Source organism: Diorhabda carinulata, chromosome 1 (assembly GCF_026250575.1).
Source record: "Diorhabda carinulata isolate Delta chromosome 1, icDioCari1.1, whole genome shotgun sequence".
NCBI lineage: Eukaryota > Metazoa > Arthropoda > Insecta > Coleoptera > Chrysomelidae > Diorhabda > Diorhabda carinulata.
Genome location: NC_079460.1, coordinates 8,000,308 through 8,026,540, shown reverse-complemented (window position 1 = coordinate 8,026,540; position 26,233 = coordinate 8,000,308). Strand labels below are relative to the sequence as shown.

The 26,233-nt window shown below is 30.7% G+C and overlaps 2 protein-coding genes across 3 annotated transcripts in view; both read left to right on the top strand.

The window, feature by feature from the left end:
* Positions 1-16,815, top strand: part of LOC130900181 (alpha/beta hydrolase domain-containing protein 17B) — a 48,795-nt gene extending 31,980 nt beyond the window's left edge. Inside the window, exon 3 of the mRNA XM_057810629.1 lies at positions 51-16,815. Within this exon, the coding sequence (XP_057666612.1) occupies positions 51-137 (87 nt within the window). The 3' untranslated portion in view covers positions 138-16,815. The remainder of the gene's footprint in view (positions 1-50) is intronic.
* Positions 13,007-25,568, top strand: LOC130900176 (ubiquilin-1). Of its 2 annotated transcripts, none has more exons than XM_057810605.1 (5): positions 13,007-13,142; positions 18,427-20,167; positions 20,412-20,616; positions 23,322-24,412; positions 24,956-25,568. In XM_057810605.1, exons 2-5 carry the CDS (start codon positions 20,015-20,017, stop codon positions 25,148-25,150), a joined length of 1,644 nt encoding a protein of 547 aa, XP_057666588.1. In that variant the 5' UTR covers positions 13,007-13,142; positions 18,427-20,014; the 3' UTR covers positions 25,151-25,568. The 2 variants fall into 2 exon arrangements, with proteins under 2 accessions (XP_057666588.1, XP_057666599.1); XM_057810616.1 differs by lacking the exon at positions 13,007-13,142 and having other exon boundaries at positions 19,748-19,960; positions 20,008-20,167.
* Positions 25,569-26,233: the final 665 nt, after the last annotated feature.

The window sequence follows — 26,233 nt, the reverse complement described above, 5'->3', positions numbered from 1 at the left end:
TGTGAAAAGTACCATATTATGTCTAATATTTATAATTGTGTTTTTTGTAGGGTGCTGGCCATAACGACGTGGAAATGTATTCAGTATACTTAGACAGGCTTAGGCAATTTGTGATGGTTGAATTAGATGATAACTGACAGTTGCTAGCAGGAGAAGATGTGACTTTTAGTTCAGGTACATCTAGTTCGGTAGGTGAAAAACTACTTTAGCCAGTCGATGCAGGATCGGCAAGTACCGCCAATTCACCAGAGCCGATTTCCTGCAAAACAATCAACTTTCCATTAGTATCTCCTAAAAAATGCTGCAGTCCGTCAGTGTCGCAGCGCCTGACTGCATGTCATTGTATATTACTTGAGACAACTTGCTAGCCCATAATCTGCATTTTTTACTGTAAATGTGTATATATATATATATATATATATATATATATATATATATATACATTGTTAACTGTGGACTTTTTAACTACTGTGAATATTTGAGGACAATCTGTCAAGTGATGCAATATTAGAAAAATCTGTATTACATGAAAACTTAAGTTTTCTTGTCTGTTCATATCGTTGTATTGTAAGTTATTTATTTTTTAAATTCTAGGAACCACAACTTCATAAAATACAGAAACCCATTCTTCATTCATATACTAATAACTTACATTTTCAATTGATTTCTATATTCATTAATATATTTAATGCAGAGTTTTGTATTCAACAATATAATAAATATATTTTCTTCAATTATGAAAATTTCCTGGGAAATATCATGCTCTTGAATAGTTTTAATTGACACTTCTGGTACTTCTAGCCGCTATTAAGCTGGTATATAATTCAAAGTAATTCTTCGTTTATGGAAAAGATTTACTAACTTTTTGAGAGAAAAACCAATCTATATCTTGCTTTCCATGTGAATATTTTCATAAGCTTCATATTATATATATACATCTTTTGGAAATGGAAAATTTTCAGTTTATCGATGCAAATTGAATTGAAGTTTATAATAAAAATGTCCAACATAAACATCAAATTTACTGACCTTAAAACCTACCATTTATAAATATTGATTTCTAAATTCAGAAAGTCTATGTGCAAAAACTTCCATTTTGAACGCCTGAATATTTTCAATTTTATAATTGATTCATTTATGATTAATTATACATTGAATCAATCTAAGACAAAAATTATTCTAATTGCACTTACATTTTATAGACATGATTGAGAGCTCAGAATATACCCAATAAACTTGGTCAAGCACTTCAATAGTTATTTTTCTGAAAATACAATGTTTTGATTCTGAATTACATAAAATGGGTAAAGACAGACAGTGTCGAAAATGTCTCTTGAAAATTTTTGCTAACCTAATTTGACATTTGTATACTATGACACTGTTTGTGGTATTCGTATTTTTGCAGTATTGGAACTTGGGTTAATTTTTTATTAAATTTATTATTTTGTTCACTGATATAATGGATATTAAGTATTGAGGTAATCCTCATATGTCAAATGAATAATACATTGAAGTAGCACGATAAAACTAGAATCTGTAATGCTACAGTTCCATTTGATATTGAGATTTTGTTAGGTTTAAGACCAGACTCAGTATAGTAAACAGTATGGTGCAAATGAAAGGAAAAAATAAGTTATTTCGAAAACAACGATTTTGAGGAAAAATCCTCATACCCGTCGAGTTTTATTTTTATACGGGCCATATGTGAGGACAATTTTTTATTTTTGACGTTAACTATGTTAGCGTGATGACGTCATCGCTAAAATTTTTAAATAGAAATATTGGGTGTTATTTGAAAGGTCTTCTAACTATTCAGCCATATCAATATGTCTGAGTAATTAATAAACTTCAATTATTCAGACATATTGATATCGCGTAATTTTTCTTAAAGTTGCCAGTTTACGAACTAACAAATTTATTCCTTCCATTTACACCATACTATGTATAAAGGCATCTAAACTAAACTTATGTAAATTACCTGTAAAATTGTAACTAAATTTCCCAACAAAATTAACGCATAATTCCGCTTATAAAATACTGTAATTAATTTAGCAAAAAACTTCACAAACTTAAAATTTGGTCTTCTTTAGTATTTTTCGGAAACTATGATTGGGTTAACCCAATCATGATCTGGCCCGGATCATGTTCATTGTTGTTTGGAAACTGATAGAGTGAATCGGGTCGTTGTCATATTTATCATCCTTCCTACCCTGGTAGATCGGTGGGTAGTTGCGATCAGTTAACGGGTTGTTTCAGTTGTCTATGGTTTTTAGGCCAAGGCCGGTTTTTTCGAAAAATTCTAGTGAACGGATTTTTTTTTTTTAAATATGTTCAGAGTTGTCCCCTGAATGTAAATCCAAAAGAGTGTCATTCAATATATCATGAATCGATAACTATATATTTAGCAAAGTGAAAAGTTTGGAGCGCTATACTTAAAAACCTATGCATTATACAAAAAAAGTTTTTAAAAAAAGGCGGCAAAAATTATTATCTGTGATTATCTCCACTATTTTCGTCGTACGATGCGAGGTTCGCGAAATATTCGATAAAACATGTTTTTCAACATGGCTCTATAACTTTGTATTATGAACCTACTTTTTTTGTTCTGGTGCTTGGCCTATTACTTGACTTCAAAATTTACTTATTCCTTTTAAAATGCTGTCTTTTAGAATTTTCTCTAGAGATTGCACACATGTGCCATTTGTACTTACAAGAAATATTTTCCAATCGAAGCAGAAGCTGCAGCACCCTCTTTGTGATAGGTAATAATTTTAATTGATAAGAATTGAAAAATAGCTTTTATCAGTTAGAAATATTAAGTAGCAAATTAAGCCAGTGAAATAAACTTAGGGTTTTCATTAGTTTTAACCAAATAACAAATTATGCGTTAATAATGCTGGGGAATGTATATTGTTGCATTCTTTGTAATTTTAGTAGTTCAACATTATTTTTTATTTGGAAGAAAATTCATTCTCGTGATTAATTTTCTCATTTAATTGAATACCTTTTTATAACTTTTTACAAATAAAAATCTTTTTTACAGTCAACTTGATAAAATTTGACATGTTTGGATTATGGAAATTAATATTATTAATTAAATTTAGCTTATTTTTGGAACAATACATGCTAAATGCATGAAGTTCTGGTTCGAAAAAGTGATTCTTTTGTTAGTGAAGTAGTATTATGAATTATTTTCATTTTGCGTTAATCTATATTTGCTAAACTTTTTTTTATACTTAATGGGGTATTCTGATCTAGAAGCCTAAATTTTAGGCATTTTAGAAACTAATGTAAACATGTAAATGTGAACATTTTGAACATTTATTGACTTTTTAAGAATACAAAAAAATATAGAAAAGAAATCAGAATTTCAATAAATTAGAGGCCGGCAAAGTGGTGGCTCCAAAAAAACGGTGCACCCTTATTGATATGATTCCAGCTTTTGTACTGATCTAGATCAACAAAATTTTGAAAATTCTTAATCTGTAAAGATGTCCCTTGACCTTACCCAAAAAAAAATTTTTCGACCTTTTCGAATTTTCTAAAAATAAACCATATTGAATTTTTTTAAAATCCAAAGCAGACGCGATAGAGAGGTATATAAAAAAGATTCCCACCAAATTTTAAAGGAATTGGTTGGGTAGAACTTGAGATATCATGTCAACCACTCCAAAAAAAGTAGTTTCGAGAAAAATGCGCTTGAGGTTTGAGAAACAATTCCAGTAGAATAAATCGTTCCAGGCCGACTTGGACGCTATGTCACAAAAACTACTGTATCTCCGGAAATAAGGCGTTCAAAACTATGCAAAAAAATCGATTTTTCCAAACTTCTAGACCAGAATACCCCCTTAATCATTGATCAATACTAATTTTAGAACTTTTTCTTTACTAACGTATTCCTAGTTTACATACTGCCTCTAATATAAATTTATTTAATATTAAAAGCTGGAATACCGTTACTAGTATTTCATCTTAACCTCCGTTAGTCTGGTGTTGGAAGTCTGTGTGTGATATAATAACTGAATTGATTCTGGTGCCATTTTAAGACAATATCTACACAATATATTCAATTAAAATTGTGAATCCGAGCTAGTAAATATTTTTTGAAATAAATATTGCCACTTTAACAATACCTATACTTACCAAGTATTTCTATAATTCATTAAATTGCGTAACTTGATTCTAAGTCACTTAGTTTGAAACTTCTGAATGGAATAAACAAGTAATATAAATAATTAAGGTTACACAATCGAACTTTACAAAACCACACATCAACATTGTCAATTATAATCACTGGCTATTTGAAACGAGTATGAAGGGGCCTATAGAAATCCCAAAGAACCAGATATAATTGTGAGTGGTAGTGAAACATTGAGTTCAGAATTAATATCACCAATGGCTCTAGAAATTCCGACTCAGTTATATATTATTTTGTCAAACTATTCATTACCTAAATAATTATTCAAGTAGATAGATAATTTTTGTTAAAGTAATTGTTGGAGAGAGAGTAGAACTTCTACAAATCTAAAATCCTTCTTACCACACTAACAAGGGGTTAAATGTACTTAATTTTGGAAACTAATGGTTTTTCAAGAAATTTGGATATTATAAATAGTATACTTGAGTTCCATGTGATAAGTTATCTTAATTCTATCAAATATCCTTTGACCTGTATATGATACGTTCAGAATTCTATCAAATCCAAATTTGCAATAATATATAGACTCTTCCATTTAAAACTAAACTTAATAAAAAAAAGTGTTTATAATATTGTTGGTTTCTTCTTCGGAATACTACGTTCATTGAAACAAGAACAAGAATCATGTGATTTTTTGTTTTGTATTAATATTTTTTAAGTGTATAACTTGGAAATTATAATCAAAAGATATTTAAATAAATCCATGCTAGTTTTAACTTCCTGTGCAATTAATATCATTTTTGTTTTTAATACAGAAATTTGACTTTTCTATGAGCCTACTTTAGTAGTTAAAAAATTAATTTAATATGATTTATTGGGAAATGAATTTATAGTAGATGTGTTGAGGTGGTACACAATATTTAATGAGGAGGTTTATCAATTTTGTGCATTTTTTAAATCAAACATGAAAACTTGTTTAATTCTATTGCAGTATCCATTAACATATGAAATGAAGATTTCGTTCTCCTTCAAAATCCAATCTTGAAATTATTAAGCAGGATTCAAAACGAAACCACATATAGAGTATTGGAAAATATTTACCTGAACATAGAAATTTCAATGTAAACACTAACCAACTTACTACCATTTTACTAGTATAGTCACTATAAATTATAAAACCTAACTTCTACACTAGATTTCCACTCCACTCGTTAGAGTAGGATTATGAGAAACGAAATTAATCAAAACAAGAGCGGGATGTGCACGTATAATCCATAAGAATGAGAAACCTAATATTAGTGGAATTCTCTTAAGGTCAAATAAATAAACAATTTGTTGATATGAGTAACCCCCAAAATACCATTTCAATATCCATATTTTCACTTCATTTTCATTATTTACTTCAACTGCTTATGGGCAAAAATATCAAAATCATAACTAAATCCTGAAACTCTACTAAGAACTTGACTCATATAATCCCATATAATCTGAGGCTTCGCTGGGTTGTATTGTTTCAAGTCATGATGAATTTTTGTAGTGATTATCTGTTCATGAACTGCTATATATTCCTCTTTAGGTACTAGTAAAAGTTGCTGCCTAATGCCATCTAAAAGTGAGCGCACTTTAAACAGCTTATGACATGGACTGCTGAACGAGATATAATTATTGTTGTCATTGGAGTTTATTTTTTTGTTATTTCAAATCTATTGCATCTCATAGTTTCATTAATTTGTGGCTGTCCTAAAATCTTGTTCCAGTAATATCGTGAGGTAGGTAATTCCACTATAGTCGTGAATATTACCATGCATATATTCCTCCATATCTTGTTTGGTTATGTTAGCCCGTTTGTTTATGTTATCTTGTGTGGGTTTTGAATTACGTTGATTTATTATAGTTTGTATAATAAATAAAAACAAGAAAAAATTCGCTGGTGTTTTTCAATAAACTCAATAAACAAAGGCTTTGATTTTTTTTATTCCCATTTTATTGCAATCATCTATTTCGGGCATAACAAGAGGTCGTCTATGACGTTGAAATTGTCTCCTCTTTCCATTATCCTCCATAGGATGAAATGACACCATTTACATATATTTGAATCAGCAGTCGTTTTCATGCTTGCCTTTTCTGTGCAATCTTTTCGGCATAATGCAGTCTCATATATATTAATGGTTTTGCTTGGTCTACCCATCTAGTTGGAGATCTGCCTCTTGAGCGTTTGCCTTTTTCTTTCTCTTCTATGAATAATCGTTCCATTGTTCCTGATCTTCTAGCTATATGTCCCAGGTAATGCAGATACATGTGGTTTATTCTGGTTCGGTGTTCTGTCCATGAACTATTTCATCTTGCTTCTGAGACCCATAAAATGAACAGGATCCATTCTGCAAGCAAAGAAAAAAGATCTCATGCCATTCGGTAAAAAATTAATAGCGCATACGAAACCATATATGGTACCGCTAAAAAAATTATCAAGTTAGGTTAGAAAGCATACGAAACCGTATATGGTTTCATCAAAAAGCTCCCCAATATGATAGAAATATCCAAGAAAGTAAACATTAAATAATAGATATATTAGTTAGTACAATAACAGCACCTTTCTTATTTAGAAAATTGTGTTCACGGACACTGAGTTGAACTTCACACAAGCGCTTAGAAAAGTGAGGTTATAACCAAAATGACGTTAGACCATAGATAACAAAAAATATTTTTGTATTGCCAACATAACAATTAATTTCCACCATGCATAGTAATTGCTTGTGCAATATAACGTGAAAAAAAATATATTAAAACTGGTGAACCATATATGGGTTTATAGTAGAGCAGTAGAGGGTTAGAGATTTATATAACAATCTAAGATTGATTATGAGATCGATAAGAAATCTTGAATCTGCATAGCAATGCATAAAATTGAATTGTAGCCACTTAGAGAAACTGTTATAGTTATTTAGAAGTAATATATTTTGGTTTCTAGTTTCAGTTTTTTTTTAAAAAGAACACAAATTCAACATCACACTAAAGGCCTTTCGTGTTTCCACAAATATTAGGTTTAATCAAATTCAAATGTATTTTAAGATTTGGTTGTCTTTAATCATACATATCAATTTTACTCTTCACAGGAGAAAAATTATTGTGAATCTTACAAATGTTTCTAGTGATTATTATTTATTATAACCAACAAAATTAATAAATCACTTTTTATTTTGGTTATATAGAATGATTAAGCATTACCATTTTATGATGTATAACTATACACACTGATAAGTTGGCGAGAGATTAGCAAATAGTTTGCAGTATTAATCAGAATGTTATCCTTGAAAATATTGTATATAAATAATGAAGAAAATTGAAATCTAATTCTGCAATTGTCCAAAATATTTTAATAAATTCGTTTCGCATTTAATAGCGCCATCTATCAAAACCCTTTGGGATTGAACTATTGCATTAGCCGATTTTTACTAGGAAGACTTCTGTGATCATATCTGAAAGACTTATGCGGACTAATGATTTTTAATGAATATACTAATTCAATAAAATAATTCATCAGTATTTATATATTGAAAATACCATTTTCGACAATAGAACTATTTTTAGTTGAATTGAATGGTATTACAAGAAATAACAATACTGCACAATTACCATTTGATATTCGCGAAAATTAAGAAGTGGGCGACATCTGTTAATTTCTTTTAAACATCAATAGAGGTGATCAGAAAAGCCAGAATACGACTAATTTTTTATTTGATAATCAATAAAAAGTGTTATTTAAAATTTTAGTCTAAATAGTAAAATAATATACCTTTTTATAGTACTTTTCTGAGATTAAAACAACCACACATCCATAAGGTTCACAAAACAATAAAAACAAGGTAAAAGCTGTAGTTTTACATATTTTATAGTTGTTAAAATCCTATTCTAGTGGCCAGTAAAACTCTTGTGCACCTTTTTGATAATTGATAGAACAATTAAATTTCCAATTTTTAAATACTTCATTCAGATTAATTGTTATCTCATGAGGCTGAGAAGTTATACTTGACGCCTGTAAACACAAATTTAATGGTTTTTTATTTTGTTTTTTCTAGCACACATGATATAGGTCCTGCTTTGGAAAACGCTTCACCTTAAGTTGTCTGCTTATTATTTCCAATTTATTATATGGTGTTGAAAAAGGTTACTTCAAATTTCATCATTTTCAGATTGATTCTTTAACACAACTTTTTGTTCTAACCACGCAAACATATAAGAAAAAATGAAGAAAATGCTACCACAATCACTAAAAACACATAAAATATATATAGCATCAAACACCCTTACAGATGTAATGTTGTTCACCGCTATAGAAGACAAATTCAGCGCCATCTACTGACACGAGATATTCGCCAACAATTATTAAAAATTCTGTTATAATGACTTGTGTAGGGGTATATATGATAACCTTTGCAATACTTATTTTAATTACACTGACTAGATGGTAAAACTACATATAACTAATCATTTTTTTAATGTGATTATGTTTACATCCCATTGACCCAAATTTGTAAGAAATGTACTGAATTTTTTTCAAATGTTTATTGCACAGTTATAAATTATTGATAAGTTTAATAAATCACAACGTTGACTAACTATTTCATTATATTGATTTTATTGTGTCAAATTCGAAACATTTTGTTTTGAGGATTAAATTTCCATTATTGATGTCTCTTGGTGATTAGCGACGTATATGATGAAAATATATTTTGGTAACATACTTGATAATAACAAATACAATGTTTTTGACATTTGGTCTTGTAGTGACATGTATAAGCACACTGGTGTCAATTTTAAGGAAATTATTTAGTATATTCAATGTGTTTGAAAAAATGTAAACTATAGAATAATTGAGTTTGTTTCAGAATTCTTTTTCCTAATTGTTAAACCTATGTAAACATTTCATTTGAGACACATTTATTTATTATTTTCAAGTGCATTAATTTGCCTTTGAAACTATCATACCTTAAAAAAGTTGAACTATATACGAGGCAAAGTAAGTACCGTTTTGGAATTAAAAAAAGAAGTGCAAAGATATCGCAATAATTTTATTTTTTCATAAAAGCCTGTACCTTAATCTACTTTTCTACATAATTTTCGTGAATATTGAAGCACTGTGTCAAAACTGTTTTGACTTCGTTATCGTCTTGAAGACGCTGACCGCCCAGGTGTTTTTTCAAGTGCAGGACCAAATGGTAGTCGCTGGGCGCCAGATCAGGGTTCTAGGGAGGATGATCTAGAGTTTCACATTGAAAAGATTTGATGAGATCTTTGGTACAATTAGCCACATGTGGACGGGTATTGTCATGCAGCAAAAGATACCCTTATTCAACTTGCCACGTCTTTTGTTCTGGATTGCACGACGCAGATTGTTCAATGTCTCACAATAAGACGCTGCATTAATTGTCTTATTACGAGGCCGAAACTCCACTAGCAATACTCCTTTTTTGTCCCAAAAAACTGTGCATATGATTTTCCGGGCAGAAATTGTTTGCTTAAACTTCACTTTTTTGGGTGATGATGAATGTCGCCATTCCATGGATTGTTGTTTCTGGTGTGACGTAGGCCACCCATGTTTCGTCACCAGTAACAATTTGGTCTAAAAAATCTCCACCTTCATTATGGTACCGCTCAAGGAAAGTCAATGCACTGCCTAAACGTTGGGTTTTGTGCAAATCCGTCAACATTTTTGGAAGCCAACGTGAACACAATTTCCGGTATTTCAAGTTCTCGGTCACAATGCGATACAAAACACTGTTTTATCTCACCTTTTCGTCCACTTTCTGCACCAAATCTTCATTAACGACCGAAGGACGCCCACTCCGTTCTTCATCATGCACATTTGTGCGACCATATTTAAATGCTCTCGCCTATTTCCTTACCATTCCATCACTCATAATATTTTGTCCGTAAACTTCACGGATCTCACGATGAATATCGATCGATTTTACGCCTTTAGCACTAAGAAATCGTATAACAGCCAGTACTTCACAATCGGCGGGACTCACGATTGTCGGAGGCATCTTAAACACTCAGTAAACAACGTACACAATGAAGAATCAGACTGTAATGGCGTCAGTGCGTAGACAAGAGATGTAGGTAACCAGCGCGCATGTACGGAACGACGACCTTGGGGTTGCGGCGGCGGAATCGCAAAACGGTACTTACTTAAAAAATATGCCTCGTATTGTTTTAACTGCTATCATATATATTCATCGGTTTTCTGACAAGTAGAAGCTTCTTTATAAGATTGTCAAAAAATTCTTTGTTTATGGCCCAGTGTAAACTTCTTTTTATATCAATTGTCAATATATTTGTTATATTTTTTAGAAGTTACGTATTCAGTAATTCAGTACAATGGGCTTAAATGAACTAAGTACTGGTTCAATTCTTGATCATTTTAGCAACTGTTGGAACTGTTAATGTATTTTTTAAACAATTCACGCTAATTAGTCAATTCCATTCCATTTAAAATAGTGCTTATCGAGAGGGTCGTTTCAGAACAGATGGAAAACCGTTAAGTTCGTGTAATGAGTCTTGCGTTTCCAGTTGGAGTACGGCTTATATGGAAAGGTTTCAACAAGAAAATTTTCAAATGAAAAAATTGTTAATGTTTTTATTGATTTCTATTTCTAGCTGTTTTAAGGAAGTTTATTAATTTATTAATTAGTTAGTTATTTAAGTTTCTGTACAATTTATATAGATTCACGACCAAGTATTGAAACTCTGCTGTAATAAAGCTTATTATTCAAGTTTTATATAATTTAAGTATGACAAAGTATGTTTGCAACTTTGAATTTGTCACATATGGATATAAAAACAATTTAGACCATATTTGTGAGAAATTAATATTTCTTGCATAAATCTTATTGAATAGATTAAGATTTTCCGTTGAAACTACTCAAAAAGTATTAATTATATTTTACATTATATATAGTTATGATAAAGTATCCAAATTTCATCTATTTTATTGAAAATAGTTTTATCTTTAATCCAATCATTAGTAGTTAAGTATTTATCTTTTCGGTGCAATTTTCTGAATGTGTATAATATTTTTTTACAGAAGCTTAAGTTTTCATGTAACTTAAAACAGGATAAGTATAACACATATTCGTATATTTATAATAAGTGTGAATTTTGTATTAATGTATTTTGTTGGATCAAATTGCAATCTATCACGTTTATACCATCATAAATGAAAATATTGTGTATCAACTGACTTTCCTTAACATCTTTATATTAAAAAATACATATGAACTTAAAGTAAATCATTATTAGTAGAAACATATTTGAGAAATGGGGCATCTCCGGTGATGCTACAATTATGAAATATGATTATATTGCTACTTTTCTATGAAGATGAAACAGTTGTATTGGTTTTATACCTTGAAAAAATCTTCATTAATCTATTCAATTTTCTGTAATAATGAAAAATTTTAGTCAAAACTGTCAATATCATCTAAAAGTCTAAAATATCCTGTATGATAAGGGTGTATGGGATGTGGACACGTGCGATTTTTTATTCGTATGCACTCGTACGATTCGTTGTCGGACAGGGGGGGCATGATTACATAAACTCAAATTATTTTTTCTAGAAAATTCCTCCTTGAAATATATTTATTTCAAACAAATATGTATTGAAATAATACCATATATTTGAAGATTAATCAAAAACATGTATTCCTTTTTAAAATTATAAAAAAACAACAAATATTTTTTATTGTTTTCGACATTTGAATGTTCACTTACTAACATTGAGCAGAAATTAATATACCTTAATACTTCAGTAAGTACTGAAGCTTTCATTTAAGTTTTTCACATAAATATGAATATTAAACTTTGAAATTATGAAGCAGCATTAAAGATGTTTGGTAATAAGCCCGCATGTCTTATGATACCTAAGGTAGGGGTACTTTATTCTGATTGCTAGTATTCTGAATTGAACAGTGTATTTAGCTTTGGATATTTCACTGTAGGTCAGAGATGTTTCATATGGTCTGAATAGTTTTTTCTTCTCATAATAACCAGACTGCTCAATATCTAACCCCATCCGCATAATATCTACAAGTGATAGAGCTGATAATATTAAAATCTTTTAATTCATATTTATTTTTGTTCCTGTGCTCAATTCTTACCTTTCTAGTAGCAAAATACTCACTTTCTCCTTTTTTTTTTCTGTTTGTTTATTTATTTGAAAAGCCTAGTAGATTAATATAGCCGAAAACGGTAGTTCAAAGTAAATTGCCTGCCATTGGCTACTTGGCAATGATGCATCATTTGGAAACTAATTTAATGGTAGAAGGATCACTCAAAAACAAGAAATTTTAAACTACCGACTGTAAAGGAGAATTGTCGAATATGCTTTCGGAACGAGAAATTACAAATGGAAAATTTGATAAATCAAATAGCGTCATCTAAACAAATGTTCTATAATAATTACATGGGTTTACCCCCTTCATAATTCTTCCATTGATAAGAAAAACCTTTTTGAACATAACTTCAATATCAATTCTGAAAAACAAGTTTCTCCTTAAGCTAAAAATCTTGGAATAACTTTAAGAGCTACTTATAGAATATGATTTAAAGATATTTTTTAAGAGAAAAATATAAATATTTAACTTATTGCTCTCTATATTTGTCTTACCACTTCCATAAATTTTACACAATTTTCCTTTATGGTAATCCTTTAATTATTGACCTTTAAATCGGCATAAAAACATGAAATTACTTCTCTAGTTAACTCATAAACAAAAATTGACCTCTAGATCGTACAACAACTGACTAAAAAATCGAACACATCATCATGCAGTGTAACCTTACGCTTAGAAAATTGATATATTTTAGTATGAAGTGAATTAAGACTGACAGTAATTTGATATCTTGAAACTTGGTGCTTCAACACGAGTCGTTTGGACAACAAAAACTTAAGTACACCTTCAAAGTTTACCCAACTTTGTACTGTGCTAAAAAACCACATGATATGGTAAATATTTGTTTTTTTTAATAAATCAAAATCCGTTTTATGAACATGTTTATGGGTTAATATTTAAAATTTTGTTAACAAAGTTAACATGTCATTTATATTTAACTCTTATTTCTCTGCCCCGATACTGCTTCTTGATCGTATTATTATGTTTTTTTTAATAAAAATTCTATTTTCTTTAGTTCTGATATAATATTTAAATAAAACGTTTAACAAAGTTTATTTATATATCCACATCTTCACTGCCAAAAAGTAGAATTAAGATTAATAACCAATACTAATTTCAAAATTTTCCAATTTTTAATTCTTATATTTCATAAAAAAATGTCTGTGTTCATTCTAAAGTATGTGAAAAATGTGAATAGTCGTTACAGTGATCAAGTTTTCCAAAATCCCGAAATGCCTATTCAACAATATTCTACATCTACCGCATTATTATATACTGGATATAGACATAGTGTATCATCTATCATTAAATATATATAGGAAGTAAACGTGAAAATATATAAACATAGGAAGTACGAGGAGTATGGCATATCTGAGTAGTTTTACTTTTATTTATAAAAACTTGCTCAACAAAAACTTATTTATTTTACTCAATAATATAAAATATCACTATGAATCTTCCGAATTCATTTGATTCCAATTTAAATCTACCCGTCTCTCTATATTAATAACTATTTTATTTTTCATTTTTAATATAATTGCAAATTGACATGATGCGGTTCCAACTAAAAGTTTGTAATTAAATTTGAAGTTATATAAAGTCTATGTACTCATTGCAAGACACTTTTTACAAGGTAACATAAAACGTTAAACATTTTTGTTATATAATTTTTTAATTTTTTACTATATATAGATACAGTCTTTTGAAGTTGTTTTTGTATCTCTTAAATCATGTTCACATCAAATATACGTAGTTTATTAAAAAGTAGAAATTCCAAAAATTATGCGTCATGTGAAAAGAATTTATATTTAGTTTCTACTTATCAATTTGGATTTGGACCAACAAATTGTAACAAAATTAGTCACATTCAAAAGAGCCTAAAAGAAACAATTATATTAACTATAAAACCATTCTGTATAGATCAATTGTTGATGGCACAGACGGCTTTTGGAAAATAAAGGTTTTATTTAGGAAACATGTTCGATAGAAATTTCTAATTATTGTGAATTACAACGAATTCTAAAATCAAAATAGCGTAAACCTCGCTTTATTATATTTTGTCTATTGATATAAGTAAAAACGAATTAACAAATATGGCTGACCCTGTAACCTAACCTATCCTAACAGGGTACTGTCTTCACCAGGTACTGATGAGGGGACGGGTAGCAAATTAATATGTGAACCCTGGTATCCTGGAATATCTCCTGACGACTCGCCAATCGAACTGGTTACTTGCTATCTTGGTTAAAGTCAGTTTCTTCACGTCGGATTCCAACACATGGTCGTAGATGCTTTGAAGCGTTTCCCACACATCGTGTTAGGTGAATTGATCTTGAAATTCATTTTTTATTACCAAGTAGAAGATGTACTGTGAATCGTGTTGTATTCTCTGCGTCTTGCCGGGGGCTGGGATCTGCTCTCAAGTTTCTCTAATTAACCAAACTTCTTTCACCAATACATCCGAGGCATCACAACTATGATGTATTTACCATTACTTTCTGTCGTCGGAAAAGGTCTAGCGATATCTAAAGCACAAGCCTTTCGAAATGACTTCCAACATTATACTGCTTCATGCGTGCCTTTCTCTTACGATGTGGTCCATTACTCGTAGCACAATTCATACATTTCTTACGCCAGTCCTTCACATCGTCGGAACTGTTCATCCAATAAAACCTTTCACGGCTTTCGTCACTTTCAGATGACCTCCCGATGGACTATAGTGTAACTTCTTCGACTACTCTCGTTCTTCAAATGACTAGCTGTATTCTCAAAATCATCATCGTTCTCAAGGATTCTTTTTAAAAGACCCTCTTCCGGGACAAGGTAGTCCCACTGAGCCCAATATGCTTTTATTGCCGGTGAAAATCTTGACACTTCTTGCCAGGTAGATCGCTGATTTTCTTCCAGTGCTCCACGGACCTCATTACTGCCAAAAGTTGTCTTCTCGTGACGCAGTAGTTCCGTTCTGGTGTAGACAGAACTTCACTAAAGTATCCTGGCACTCTTTCTTGCCCTCCCAGTGGAAAGCTCTTGCTTCTGTGAGTCGAGTTAGTGGCTTGGCAATATCTTCAAATTTTATGAATCTTCGAAAGTACGTGAAAAAAGGAAACTTCTAACTTAATGTTTATCGCCTGGTTTTGGCACTTTTCTCTGGATCCACTGCCACTCCTTCATTGCTCACTATATGGCCTAGATAGTTGACTCGGTTTTGGAATAACTGGTACTTCTTTGGGTTTATCATGATCTGGGCAGCTTGAAGTTGCTTGAATAAGTCTTCTAAATTTTTAAGATGTTCCTTAAATGTTGTTCCCAATACCAAGATGTCATTCAAATAAATCAGGTATTTTTTATCTCTCAAGACGTTTTCCATAAATCTTTCAAATGTCGTAGGTGCATTACAAAGTCCGAATGGCATAACGTTGAATTGCCATAGTCCAGATCCGGTCGAAAAAGCATTTTCCTCCTTATCCTCTGGGGCCATCTCTACTCGCCAATATCCAGACTTTAGGTTCAAACAGCTTGCTACTGTATCGTCAATTTGGGGTAGAGGATAACCGTCTTTCTTCGTGACGTTGTTTAACTGACGATAGTCCACACAGAACCTTGTAGCTCCATCCTTTTTCTTGACGAACACTACTAGAGACACCCATGGACTAGTAAAGGGTTCTATTACTTTCTCCTCTTCCATCTCTCGAATTATTCTTTCAGCTTCCTCTCTCTCTTTTCTCTTGATAGTCTGCGAGTTGATTGTCTAATTGGCTTGGCATCACCAGTATCGATTTTGTGTTTGACGCCTGATGTTCTACCAGTCTTCCGTCCTTTCGGTAAAAATAGGTCTCGGATCCTTGGCTTCTTCTCAACCCTACCTTTGATCAAATATACGATTTGGTCAAGTTTACTCTTATCACCCTCTTCATGTATGGTTCTGCCCAAACATGCCATCAAGTTCTCTGGTGCTAATGGATAAGCGAAATAGACAAGTCAGGCAATTTCTACCTCGTACTCTTAAAAAGTTTATGTCAGCGGCAGTGTCTTGTTATCAATGATAAAATTTCGGCAGAAATGTCGCTCTTCATGGTCGAGATGTCGTCTTTCATGTTCGAAATCTTCACATTAGTAGAAACTGACGAGATCCAGGTGGAAGACTCGTTCGGCTTTGATTTCTGTCACTTTCAGGTCACTTAGTCTCTTTGTCATGTTTATGTCACTATTTATTCACAATACTTCACACCTTACACCAATATAATGTTGTTCTTATTTATTTACACTCTTTCTATTCGTGGGGTAAATTTATGAACACTGTATTTTACTCACTCAATTTATTTAAACATTTTATACTACACTTAACTAACGTATATCATAAATAACTGATCATTAATACTTAACTAACTTATATAATTTATTTAAATTCTCGGTTACTTTTCTATTTCATTCTGTCCACTATGCCTATTTATTATCAACTAACTCACTCCGCTAAACAAACTCGTTCATATAACCAAAAAGAAATTCTCAAAAGTTCTAGAAAATAAACAAACAGAACCAATAAATAATAAGACCTTCCTAGAAATTATATCAAAAGAAACAATGTAAACAAATCGCCGGTTATGATAAAAACTTATATAAAAACAAACATCAAACGAATCCCGTGGATATCAAACGTGTCACGACTTCGACGAATTCCACTACAACCAGATAGGACCGGCTCCAGGGCCCATATCGCGGACTTATTCGTAGCATTATGATACAGGCCAACAAATGGTACCCATAATTTTTCAACTTTATCAGATCAATTTTTGAGGTGTTCTAATTACAGGAAAGTTACCTAAAAAGTACTCAAATCAATTTCTATCTCGATTTGAAGATTTCACAAGCTCTCCATCAGATCCAACTTAATATGTGTATTAGAAAAGTCGATTCGGTTATATAAACCTCAGAAACAGATCGACTTGAAGATCTATTTTTCAACACCGTACCATACCAACACCTCACTATCTTTATTGGTGAAACGTCATTACTTGTTTCGACTTTGGGAGACAGCTTTATAATTGTGAATCAAGTGGTCAGATGTCTCAATGGCTTCTTGGCAGAAGCAATAGGAAACTTTCCCTTGTTTAGTTTAGATGACAATTGGCAGGGCAATGTTCCGTGATCATGCACGTTACCTTCTTCAGTTCTAATTTATTTAGTTATAGAGCTTTTTAGTGCAGCTCGTAAAGTAGGAAACAAAATACTTACCAATACGTTCACTGCCATCGCTGAATGGCTGGTTTAGATAACCAGAATGGCTTTGGTCCAATGAAGAGGTACCTATACTAAATTTGACTATACTGGGAATTTCAGCAGTTGTACTGTTGTCGCACTGCGAAGTGCACTTCCATATGGCAACAATTTTATGTTGAAATATGGATGGTAACAAGCTTCTTGAGAAGTTTAATTGGAAAAAGGGACCGACTTCATTTCTAATATGCAAAAGGGAGGGGTGATATTTTTAATTCTGTTTTCTTAACTTTATATTAATTTCCAACTCTTCTGCCTCAAAGTTATAAAGATATTATTCAAGTAAGTTTACCATTTAATCAAGAAAAATTGCCCATTAATCTACTTTTAATTTTTTGAAAACTAGTGCAATTTTTCTATATTCTTCTTCATCATAGTAGAATAACCAATAGAAATTGAATCATATTTGTTACTGAACAATAAAATGGTACCAATCATCTGAAGTCTGTCGAGATAAATTTTTTCCTTTATTTTTGGCTAGTTTAGAAAATAAAATCTGTACCTCAAAAACTAGAGCCGATAAATAAAATCTGGTGGCATTTTTTGAATCGTTATACTGAAATAATCACATGAATTATTACATTTTCGGCGCTATTTTTTGTCATTTTGTTGGCTTGTGTTATTTTAAATCTCTGCATGATATGATGATTTTCAAATTGTATAAAGACTTTTTTATTGAAAATTAACCTTACGTGTAAAACACCAAAATAATCAAATTCTAAAAACCTAGTTTTAAGACAACTTATCCTGCATTTAAGCTCATTATTTTAAATTATAAATTTTGTACAAATCTATTAAATATTTGTTTTGATAAATATGTGTAGTTATGTTTTATTCCAGTCATAGATATCAATTATTTATATCCAGATGATTTGCTGAGATAATGGTCACATCTTGATGACAATATCATTTTGTTGTAGCTAACACGGTAAGTTTATATTTTTTAAAATAGTAGAGAGGAGTTATTGCATTCTCCTTATTTCTTTAAAATTTTTATATAGAACTACTTATTTTTGTTTTATTATTACCATATAATAAATATAATGGTTAAAATAAAAATCTATGAACTAGAGTAATCTTCCTAAGACGTTGAATCGACTAGATGTATGTTAATGGATAATACTGAAAGTGTAATGTCTAGGATAGTGCTTATCTTAAAAAAAATTGAAAACTAAGGAATATTGAACAGGCTCTAAGACAGATCATAAAAATTTTAAATTAACTGTGTTGAATGTCCATTTTTATGGATCTATCATGGACTTAAATGCATATCCATATAAGTCTGAAAAGTTGGATTAAAGTTTATGACGATATTAAATATTTGTTTGTCGGTCGCATATGAACGATGTGCAAATTGATAGGAATATTCCATTGTTGTTTTGATAAGATTACAAATATTCTCATTATGAAATCAAAGGCACAATGAGAAAATTAAATTTGAACTATTCTATTTTTTCAATATTCATCAAAAAATAACAAACAAATGTGGAATAAATATTTTGAATAGTCACAAAAAGTGACTATTCGGTGGCGACAGGAGATCTAGCCATCCACACTCTCGATTTATATTCATGTCCTCGCGCCTGAAAAACCGACAGGGAGGCGATCGCATCGTCCTTACTCGCAAACACAAAATATTAAATGATGTAATGAGCGTTGCGCAATACTTCTCACATATAGTTTATATTTAGAAATTGGAACTTATTTTCTCTGAATCTTCGTTGATAGCACTGTTTTTAGTATATTACATTACAAAACCAACATAGCTTGATTAGATTACAGATTTTTTTCTATTTTCATAACAACAGGGTTCACCTTTAAAAATTTTAAAAAATAGGCACTTCTCAGCTCTTAATTGATTTTTTTGAGAAACAGCGATGGTTTCACAGAAAATCAATTTTTTTAATATTCCCCACTTTTCTGCTGTTAATAAATTCTTTTCGGAGAAATTACCTGTGTAATTGCACTCTAAAGTTACTTTATAATCAACACATCAATAATTTACGAAGAATCAACAATCCGATTTTATTCTTATATTCATTTAAATATTTTACCATTACGTTGTCATTTTTATTTTCTTATATAAACATATTGATAGTTGTATAATTTTGAAACTTCCGCCAAAATGTTTCAGAATATTCTAGAAGAGGTTTGGTTAGACTGACGTGTCAATTTTTTTGACCTATGATATGCTGTAAATTGTTTATTACCAATTGACATATGACAGTTAACTTATGTTCGTTATGATGAAATTCAGTGTCACAACTAAATTTTTATTAATCGTTTTGTAAACCTATTTGTGTAAAAATAGTGTCGAATAAGTTTATATCTAAATCTGAAAATTACTGTGAAGATCTGGGATTGCCAATAAAGTGTAAGGAGAAGAATTTTTATAGTTACAAAATTAACTAGTCATTCCAGGTAAAACATGGCTGACGATGTTCCGGTAAATAAAGAAAAATCTAATAATGAACCCAACGAAGCTCTAGATAATACTTCATCAACAAAAATTACAGTACATGTTAAAACTCCTAAAGACAAAGAATCATTTCAAGTCGAAGAGGATTGCAGTGTGAAAGAAGTATGTGGAAATCGTCACACCTAACCTCATTTTAGTCTCTCTTGAATAAATTTAGTTTTTAGTATATCTAGTATTATTATTCATCACTAACATTAGTATTTATTACTCATGTATCATTATATGAATATTACATTGTTCTAATTCTCTTTAAAACTAACTTACAATGTGAGTTCCTCAATAATTCATATTTATTTATCTGAAACTTCAATCCAAGTTGAGATTAATATTTCTTATACTATTTCAGTTTAAAGAGGTCATTCGAAAGAAATTTACGGCCGAACCAGATCAACTGTGCTTGATATTTGCAGGAAAAATTATGAAAGATCAAGAGACTTTGCAACAACATAATATCAAAGATGGTCTCACTATTCATTTGGTTATTAGAGCAGCACAAAGATCTACACCTAATACTACGACTACTACTGAACCCACCTCAACTCGTGCACCAGGTAGTTTGATTTTAGTTAATTTTTGAGAAACCCATTCTTTACACATTAGAAAAGTTTTTTCATGTTAGTTGTGCACTAAATTGAGAATTTTACTAGTTATATCTATAAAGTGATGTAGCAAAAGTTTTGGTACTTGGAAATTCATTTTTAATTGAGTGTGAGTAAATTTTATTAGGCAAGTCAAAATTTATGATTTACCTAAAAACAGTATACATTCAAATTGTTATGATTTTGTTCACTCGGAGAATATTAATTTCCATTAATCTGTCAGAAATCCATTTCTGACAGATTAATGGATTCTATTCTCTAGATTATGTGCATTATTTTTGGTACACTGCACTTCTGACAAAAGCTTACAAGAGGTTAATAAACTCATTTTTATTTCCAATTTTATATGTAAATCTGAGTGAAATAATTGGTATAATAATACTATGAAATGATAAATAATGATGAAAGTACTGAATACACTGTTTACACCAACACTCACAATTACACTGTCTGATGTGTGTTTTCGATAACCAAGTTATCGTCTTCAGAGACTGAAGGGAAACTAAAATCTGATCGAATTTAAAAGCAGTAAAATTGCTAAACTAGCTTAAATAGGGACAAAGGGCCAATTCCTTACAGCCCACTCTATAGTTTAGTAGTCAAAGAATGAACATAAATATTCCGGCCAAGGAGTTCTTTCCAGCTGGAATTAATTTTCGTGGGAGAGGTTGGTGGTGAAATTTAGTATAAAAAAGGTAAGTCAAGTTATTAGATTTTAGTTTACCTTCAGTCTCTGAAGATAATAACTTGGTTATTCCAACTTAGTAGTGATGAAAGTATACAAATTATGTATATCTTCCACTCTCTATGCATTTATTATTTCTTTTTCATTTAGAATTCAGTGTTTATTTTGGATTGTATTCTGTTACATCTCTAATCAGTAATTTCATATTGTAGTTAGCTCAAGTTTTTCATAACTTCCGACTTAAAAATGTCAATTTGTCCTTCGTATTTCTGCAGTCTGTCCTTGATTAATAAATTTTCTGAATTTTCTTTCAATTTTTATTTTATTTGTTTTCTCAGATATCAACTTTTAAACAACATTGATCTTGTTCAGACACTTGGGCACTCATCCAAACTATTCTTTGGTTATCAACTTATTTCAATAATTGTTTCTCTAGTAATTTCTGCATTCTTTAACTTCAATAATTGATGTTATTTTATGATTAGACTGGATCGATACCTACTATTGACTTTTTGTTGTTACCAAGTACAGTAATCCCAACTGAAATTCAGTACTCTTATAATGCATTTTCATATAATGTAATTTTATTTGTATAACACTTGCCCCCTCCCCAAAGGTGTAGAAATGTCGTTTCTATAATTTCTATTTTAAATCTTCAGCATTAAATGCCTACTAGACATTTTATTTATTCCAATTTTTTTATTAGTTTAGCAGTATCAACATAACTGCAAATAGTACTCGGTGATGTCTGAATTTGGTCATGCCATGTCTAGTATAGGACCATTTGCACTTTTAAGTAAAAAAATGCATATCCAAAATAAAGCTCCTGGTAATTTCTAATTATATCAGTTAGCTTAACCTAATAGCTCTGCATTGAATTTGAAAAATATTTTTTAGTTTTCTATTCAAAATTATTTTTTAAAGAAATATCCTCACTAAAATGTATGCTACTAGTGCTCTTACCTTCCATAGTTTATTTTCATTTCCTATACTTCGCCTTAAAACCATTCATTTTATAATAACATGTGACTCTCCTGTTGTCTTGTTTTTTATAACAAAATTTCAACTTCTTAACCTTTTCACAGTTTTATTCTATTGTCTCATAATTTCCTTACTTTTTTTTAATTTGTGTAACAACTAAAGTTACAATACAATGGATTTGTTAATTTATTTCAGTATATAAAGTATCAGCAAATGGCTTAATGAAATATTTCAATATCAAATATTGATGTTTCTTTATTTGGACTTTAATTAAACCATTTGGGTACCAAAGATTCATACTAAAAAATAAAAATATTTGGCCTGAAATAGTTTTGCAAAAAAAATTGTTAGATTCTTTGAGTATAAATATTAAACCTTTAGTAAATATTGATTAGTAGGTGGAGAAGAATTTGATGATATGAACAACTCGATATTTATGAATTAATAAATGGGACTGAAAATTTAGATGAGGAAGACCTTGTACAATTAGTTGATACATCTTATGCAAGCATTATAAGTACTAGTGCTGAAGAAAGCTCCATGCAGTTAATTGATAAAGTAGGCGAAAGTTTATTTAGTGAAATTTTAATAAATACAGGCAAACGTGAAAATATGCTCTTAAGTAAAGAAAATAATAAAAATTCGAAAGGTGAAACTATTGAACATTCTACAAAAAAAAAAAGATGTCCGTGAAACATTATTTCAGATAGCTCCTATAGCGAAAACACATGTATGAAAATGCTTTTGGAATTACATATTTGATCTATGATTTAACTGTATTTTAGTTACATATGTATAAGTTTCTTATTTAAAATGTTCTTAGTTTGATTTTGGAACACATAGTTTTTCCTTAATACATAACTCGTTATATGAGGTCATACAAGCACTGTTATAAGAGAATACTCTTACATGTTTTTCTACAATACGAAACTCATACACCATGTTATTAGGGGATTATTTTATATAGATGTCAAATTTTATTTCTTTTCAGATCCTGCTCCAAATCCATTTGGAAATTTTGGTGGTTTAGGAGGCTTGGGTAGTTTGCCAAGACTGGATCAATTAGGACTAGGTACCAATATGGCAGATTTACAATCCAGCATGCAGAATGAAATACTACAAAATCCAGATATGATAAGAAACATTTTAGACAACCCACTAGTACAGAGAATAATGAATGATCCCGAAAATATGCGAACTTTATTGACAAGAAATCCTCAGATGCAAGAACTAATGGAGCGCAATCCTGAAATCAGTCACATGCTCAACAATCCAGAACTTTTAAGACAAACTATGGAATTGGCAAGAAATCCTTCAATGTTACAGGAATTGATGAGAACTCATGACAGAGCTATTAGTAATTTGGAAAGTATTCCTGGAGGTTATAATGCTCTACAAAGAATGTATCGAGATATTCAAGAACCTATGCTTTCAGCTACTGCAGATCAATTTGTTAGAAATCCTTTTGCAGGGTTAGTGGACAATACTTCTACAAATAATCCCCAACAAGGAAGAGAAAACACAGAACCTTTACCAAATCCTTGGAACCCTCAAAGATCTAATACTAATACTTCAAATAACACCAATACTAATAGATCATCAGTTACCCCTCCCTCAATATCTAGTCTACTTCAAAATTTGGGAGGTACTGGAGGTACAGAAGCTACTCCTGCTAACATGCAACCGTTCATGGAGACCATGCAGCCATTTTTGGATGCAGTGGCACAAGATGTTGGCTTAGTTGAAAATATTATTAGCAGCAATCCATTGCTACAAGATAATCCTGAAATAAGACAACAATTGAGGACTGTGATGCCACAGATTATGCAACAGTTACAAAATCCAGAGATGATGAATTTGATGACAAATAGTAATGCTATGAATGCAGTTATGCAAATTCAGCAAGGATTAGATACACTTAGACAGACTGCTCCTGGATTAATGGGTAATCTTGTTCCTGGAATAGTGCCATCTACTAATTCCGGCTCTAACAATACTTCTCAAAATAGTACTACCAGTCCAACTACTGGAACTACTACTACCACTACTACTTCGCAGCTACAAACAAATGCATTTTCAGAGGTACTAATTTAAATTTTCATTAGGATTAGATTCTAGGTATTTGTTTAATTTTCTGTTTTTGATGTTCTTGGTACTATTATACTATACTTAACTATTTAGAATGGTTTGAAATAATTCTAGGCATATACCTCATGATTCATTTTTGATTTATTGTAGTTTTCTTTTATTCAATGTGAATAATAAGGTATGTTCCATGAAATTTGCAATGGTTTCATTTAGAACTACTGAAGAAGTTTTTCCAGAAATTGCTCAATGCTATGACTGGAGTATAGTCATTATTTGTCTCATCATTGTTAAGACATCTACCATAGATTGTTTTGGTAGCTTTACCAATTTTTCTCATATTATAGCTTTTTGTGGATTATTTGTTATGTCTTATACATAATATACTTTATGGGTGTGTCTACAATAAATTCTTTAACTAGAGTTTGATTATTTAATCTTGAAATTGATTATCTGCATTGCTGTTGCAATGTTATTATTAATCATGGACACGCAAAATATTTATATATTATGTATTGTTTTTAAAATATTCTTTTACAGATGTTGGCTATGATGGGAGGACGTCAGGATAGTGTAGTACCACCAGAACAGAGATATCAGAGGCAACTTGAACAACTCACCGCAATGGGCTTCATGAATAGAGAAGCAAATTTACAGGCCTTAATCGCCACCTTCGGGGACGTCAATGCTGCAGTAGAACGACTACTGGCACTAGGTCAGCTAACTATGAGCTAACCTTTTTGAAATAAATTTCCAAATGTTTTATCATATATTCCCTTTACATTATTTTTCATTTGATAGTTTATTATTGTTTTTAAACTTTTGATTAGATTACCTAATCTAAACATCTTGATTTGTTTCGTTTTTATCTATCTGCATTTCTATCATCTTCATATGGTCTCTAGTATACAATCAAGGTTTTACATTTACAAGCTTCTGCCTGCTGCTTCAGCTACATTCATTATTAAGTGTTAAGGTAATTAACTTAATAGTTTCAATTTTATTAACCAGCGTTATTAGCCACTTATTATTTCATGATTTTGCAAAATATATAACTAACGACTCCACTTGAAATACGAGCTAAATTGAGACATCCTAAGATGTTCTATTTAAAACATTGTTAATATTGAGTAACATGGCAAAAAGAAACAAACCAAGATGGAATAAATGTCAACATTCTGAAAAACTCAGTAGTAATTCTGGTATATTTACATTTATATTTCCAAAAAAAATTATTAAATTATACAGATGTAGTGAACTAAGACTGGTTAATTCATAAGTTGAACCATTTAATACAAAAATAGATATGCCTCATTATCTTCGGCCTTAAACATGGACGATGAGCAAACAAAAATGCCTTTGACATTCTGTGGAATTGCTTGATGTAAAAGGATTTATCCATCAAATTATATGCATTTCAAGAAACTTGTGTTTATGTAACACAACAAGGTTAAGCATAATCAGTTGAAAGTGCAGTCAGCAGAAATTTTTATCAAAATTGTTCATAAAGTAAATGGAGCTAAATTTATTCTATATCAGAAAAGTACATTGTGGATGCCTAATATCTTGTTGGTTTTTGTCTATTTTTTGAAATTTAGCAATAAATGATTATTGTATACCATTGACAATTTTATTCCTTATAGAAATAATGGTATCTAGTGGTTTCATAACTTTCGTCTAATTGGGGTTGTATATCCCCATGTATAACAAGAAATACATGTTCCATTTGAAAGTATGGCTATGTTCAATCAATGAAATTTTGATGTTGCACAATCTTCCATTATAAATTGTGTGATACAATGTGTATATGTGAAACTT

What these genes read in the sequence shown, in the direction of transcription:
- LOC130900176 (XM_057810605.1), top strand. Translation starts at nt 20,015, where the DNA reads ATGGCTGACGATGTTCCGGTAAATAAAGAAAAATCTAATAATGAACCC. An exon ending in AGGATTGCAGTGTGAAAGAA is followed by an intron (nt 20,168 to 20,411) that starts GTATGTGGAAAT and finishes ATACTATTTCAG; the next exon opens with TTTAAAGAGGTCATTCGAAA. An exon ending in CACCTCAACTCGTGCACCAG is followed by an intron (nt 20,617 to 23,321) that starts GTAGTTTGATTT and finishes ATTTCTTTTCAG; the next exon opens with ATCCTGCTCCAAATCCATTT.